The 5,358-nt window shown below is 35.2% G+C and overlaps 1 protein-coding gene across 1 annotated transcript in view; it reads right to left on the bottom strand.

Annotated features, from left to right (window-relative positions):
• Positions 1–531: 531 nt before the first annotated feature.
• The window catches only part of LOC107659419 (GTP-binding protein Di-Ras1-like), a 19,865-nt gene continuing 15,038 nt past the window's right edge, over positions 532–5,358 (bottom strand). The window contains exon 2 of the mRNA XM_016448362.1: positions 532–4,148. Within this exon, the coding sequence (XP_016303848.1) occupies positions 3,517–4,113 (597 nt within the window). The 5' untranslated portion in view covers positions 4,114–4,148 and the 3' untranslated portion in view covers positions 532–3,516. The remainder of the gene's footprint in view (positions 4,149–5,358) is intronic.

Raw genomic sequence — 5,358 nt, 5'->3', positions numbered from 1 at the left:
TGTGTGTGTGTGTGTGTGTGAAATATATAATTATAATTTCTAATCATTATATATACAGTATGTGTGTGCTGTTATTATTAATTATATGCATTGTTTTTCTCATATAATCATTATTTGTTTCTCATGTATTTCTCTTATATATCATTGTAAGCACTGGACATTTGGAACCCATATAAAATGAAAATTGTCAGTTGAGAAAAAAGAAAATCAGTCTATACATTTTGGATTCCTTAGCTTTACATTGACTATTCAGTCTGTTTTGTCCCATAAAACCCTTGCCTGTGTGAGGCAGTTTACTGAATGTGCTTTTATGCCTTACTGCTTTGTAAATTCCATCATTTGTGTATTGGAGCATCCACACCTGGGTCAGCTGAAAGTGTAGTGTTCCTCATGATGTTGCCATGGTTTAGTACATAGGACTACATTCAGCTGTTTTGAGAGGAGGGGAAAACAGATGCTTATTGAGTTTTTGCTTTAATTGTTTTTATTATGAAAATCAATTTGCAGATTTATTAGAGAATATTTGCAGGTATATATATCTATACATATATGTTAGTATATGTACGCCGTATTTTCCTTCATTTGGGATGCGTGAGCACAGCATACCATGTCTTAGGAAGACTATTGCTAAAGGACATATCATACATAGTAGTAGCTAATATCTATAATTAAAAAAACTTGCAAAATATTGTACAAAAAAAAAATGGAAAGGAGTTGAAAAGTCACTTCATAGTTTTGTTGCTTGCCCTCATGCTGGCTAAACATCACGTGGGACCATGCGTATTTTGAATTATGAAATGGAGGTCATCATTTACATATGTTTCATAGCACATTCCATTACCCTTAGGCATTTAAAGTGCTCACTGTGTAAACCAGATTTAAGATACCAACTGAAAAATGCATGAAGGTAATCCAGATGTACAAAAAAAGTCCCCTGGGATTCCAACCAAACACATGAACAGTGACTGAAGGAATTGTGTCCATGTCTGTTGGGATGACCTGTCGGTTCATCCGACGAGAGTCAGTGATGATTTCTTTACAGTGTCATATTCTTTACATACAATTTACAAATATTTACAATAAAATGTGCATGATAAAATGCATATGGGTTCAAAAAATACTTTAATACACAGAACTGGTGGGCATTGGCATTGCGGAGGCAAGTCCATGTTGTCAAGCCAACCAAAAGGATCACAGGTAGCTGACACTCTTCAGAGAGTGCAGACTTCCCATGCATGTAAAATGCAAGACGCTCTGCAGTTTTCCTCTCGTGCAGCTTGCAGTGCCTCTGATGGTATCAGCAGTGTGACTCATACGCCAGCTGAGTGGGTTTTATAGAGGTTGGACACATAGATTCAGGTATAATGGATCCGAATGCAGTCTAAACTTCACGATAGATGGATGAGGCGTTGTTCTGAATTTAGAAAATTACAAAGCCGTAAATCAGCAACACTGCAGAGTGATAAAAGAGGGTATTTTACATAAACCATGCAGAGCAGAACTACTGTCACCAGTAGAGAGGTGGTAAATTATAGCACCATTTTAGGGGGATGAATGTGTTGGTGGGGCATCCAGGGAACTAATATTAAAATATTAATCATACACATCAATCACAGGCAACAGGCTGAGTCATAATATTTACTGACAGTAAACTGGAAACTACATATGACTGATGTTATTGTTTTCTGCTGTATTGCAATGCTTGTCACAGTATATCATTAGTATATATTAGAGTTACTGTATACGGGGGTGGGATATAATACTCTATTACATATTTATAAACCTATTTTTCTACCTGCGCCGAAATGAAATGTATGGTTTTACTCAGGTGAAATGTTATCATTCATATTTGAATGTTCGATATACTTATTTTTAATAAGTTGCTTCTTATACTGGATTATTATAATAATATCTATAAAATAAACCATATGAATTCTGTCTTATCAGTAAAATTGCTATTTTGTATTAGTTTTCTGTTGTGTAAAGCTTTCTGTTGCTACTCATTTCTGATGTACCCTGTTCAAGAACTAGCTTTTTACATAGTAAAGTAAGCAAACCAGCACAACATGGATAAATAATGTTGTCTGCATCAACTCAGATCTGTAATGCACAACCTGAAAACATTAAAGGGGCTCTTTCTCACATCAGTGTACAAAGGCAATCAGCTGGTTAAATAAACATATAATGCTATACAATCAAGGCCCTTTGAAACAAGAGATTTCTTTTGTCAAAGGCTGATTTGCAGTGTGATTGCATTCTCTTACCAAAACTGAAACAGGTTTGTGGCTTTCCTAAGGGCCATTAAGAGCACAAAAACTGAATTTGTTTCAACCCAAAAATTTCTGTAATGTCTGATACTGTGATGCAAGTAAAAGTGGTAATTCTAGAAAAACATTTGAAATGTTTGAACATTAAATGTTTGGTTTCTTAATCATAAAAGATGTAATTCTTATAACTTCAGTTGGCCATATTATATCTATTCATCGATGTTCACATTAGTCTCTGATAATTAGGGTGAGAAGACTTTGGCTGTGTTAGGAAAGCCTCAATTTAGTTTTGCTGCCAAAATGCACCTCCTGCAAATGCATTCATTTCCTGATTGACTTTAAGAGGGCTAAATTTGTTATTGTCTCAGTTATACTTACTGAAAATATGAGCAGTTTATCTTGAAAAACATAAAAAAGAAGATGAAGATTCTGGCTCACTCCAAATTAGAAGTGTCTCAATTTTGAGCAGCTGAATACCAGAGATTATGATGATGATGAGTACTTGCTGTTTTACATAAGCATGTGTGCATCTGCATGAAATATGAGGAGTCTATATGCTTTCAGATTTTTGATCTGCCTTGATGTAACTGCAGGTAATCATTTAAAAAAGCATCATCATTTTCTATGGTATGTTCCTAATGTTTAACAAAACGATTGTTGTGAATATTGGTTGGCATTATTTAAGATAACTAAGGACATGCAAAAGTAATCATCAAAATGTTATGAGGATAACAAATAAAAGTGGATTTTACACAACCTGTAACAAAGTATTAAAGGGTGTTTTGACTATATTGCCATATAATCTCATACTGACACTACTTCCTCAACCTGACAGGAACGTTTGAATAAATATACAAAACAACATTTTAGTCGTCATTATGCAAAGTCTTATGTTTAGATAACATCTTATGGCCGATTTAAAACCTGACTCTGCTTTAGCTATGCAGGAGCAACTATTTAATAAAAATTCAAAAAGGGCTGTTTAGCAATCGATTGCTGTCTGATGCTCTGTAATAGAAACAGACAAGGCAATATGAACAGGCCAGTGCTTGTTAAGGCCAAAGACTGATGGAGAAGGATTAAATTTGAAATGTCAGAGTAAAATCCTTGTTATCGGAAATAAGCATGAAATGGCAAATAACACCATCTTCATTCATTTTTCTCTCCTCAGTTCCTTTCCTTTGTTATTTTATCACTATATATCTTCGCTTTACCTCACCATGTGCCAGTTCAGGCTCTAACAAGCACTCTACATGATGCTGCATTTCCCCTTCAGCTTGTCAGCCCTGCTTTGCTTCCCAGAACGCTTGCCATCGATGTTCAGACTCATGTTCCTCTTCTTCTCCAAATTGAGAAGCTCCTGGAAAAGCTCAGTGACATTGTGGTTAGTCTTAGCTGAGGTCTCCATGAAAGCACATTTCCAGATCTTGGACTGGGCCTCTCCATCTTCGGTCTTCACTTCCCGTTGAGTCTCATCGCTCTTGTTTCCCACGAGCATGATGGGGATGTTCTCTATGTTGCCTTTAATAGCGAGAATCTGCTGGTATATGGGCTTTAATTCTTCCAGGGATTGCTTACTAGTGATGGAGTAGACCAGGATGAATGCGTGACCCTTGGAGATGGACAGACGCTGCATGGCAGGAAACTGGTGGCTGCCAGTTGTGTCTGTGATCTGCAGGGTGCAGACGCTTTTATCGCAGCTGATCACCTGCCGGTACGTGTCCTCCACCGTCGGGATGTAGGTGTCCCGGAAAGTGCCTTTCACAAAGCGGAGCACCAGTGAGCTCTTCCCCACACCCCCTGCTCCAAACACCACCACGCGGTAGTCGTTGCTCTGCTCTGGCATCTTGGGCCTTCAATTGCGCCACTCGCTTTCTGGACCTAATAGAGGTAAAAGAAACATTTAGATGATTGTGTATTGTTTAGCAAATAACAGGATCTTTCAAACTTTTTGATTCCAAGTACCACCAAATATATCCCCCAAAAACTTTTGGTGTAGATTTAGTTTTCACTCAGAAATTTCTAGCAAACTTCACAAACAGTTACAAATTAATGGCAAGCAATTGAATGGAACTTGCAACTTTGAAGTAGAAAAATATAAAAATTCCAATCTTTGTTACAACTTCGCAAAATAATTTTTTACAGTGTATAAGGACCCACTTCCTAAAATCTAAAGACTATATATTTTCATGTACACATTTATATTAAGATGATTTCATTTGATTCATATTAATACAAAAGATATAATATAAATTTAACATATTTGACAAAAAACTTGTACTGTATTATATTGTCAAATCAAAATTTTTAAATAGTATCTGAACAAAATATTTAAAATTTTTATTCAAAATATACTTTATTTATTTAATAAAATATTTCTTCGGTAAAACTTTTTTTATTTTGCACTTGCTTTTTTTAAATAAATAGATCTTTAAAAATGTATTTAAAATATTCACAACCGTTTACCCCTTTAGCTAGTAACGGGTTTTCTTTTTTTCCACAAAACTACATGCATATTTGTTTTATTATTTCTTATTTTTAAATCACTAAAACTCTAAATAAAATAGAATAAAATACTGTAACTGTAATTAATCTCAGGATTTATGACCAATGTGTTAAAAAAATGAATAATCATATTTATTAATATTTTAAGTGAATATGTTAATTTTGAAAATTAAAGGGGTCATATGATGCTGCTAAAAAGAACATTATTTTGTGTATTTGGTGTAATGAAATGTGTTTATGCGGTTTAAGGTTCAAAAAAATATTATTATACTACTATTATAACATTATTTTCCACATACTGTACATTAATGTTTCTCCTCTGTGCCCCGCCTTTCTGAAACGTGTCGATTTTTACAAAGCTCATCGGTCTGAAAAGCGAGGTGTGCTCTGATTGGCTAGCTATCCAGTGCGTTGTGATTGGCCAAATACCTCAAGCGTGTGACAGAAATGTTACGCCCCTTACCATATTGTGATGCCCTGTCCGGCCAGAGTGACGAGACAAAAACATTAAAACCCATTATAAACGAGGCATTCATTGCATCCAGTGGGGACATAATTACGGATTATAATGATTTATACTGTCTTT

The sequence above is a fragment of the Sinocyclocheilus anshuiensis genome, unplaced genomic scaffold, assembly GCF_001515605.1.
Source record: "Sinocyclocheilus anshuiensis isolate Anshui unplaced genomic scaffold, SAMN03320099.WGS_v1.1 scaffold940, whole genome shotgun sequence".
Classification (NCBI taxonomy): Eukaryota; Metazoa; Chordata; class Actinopteri; order Cypriniformes; family Cyprinidae; genus Sinocyclocheilus; species Sinocyclocheilus anshuiensis.
Note: the sequence above shows the minus strand (reverse complement) of the source record. Positions and strands in the feature narration are given on the sequence as shown.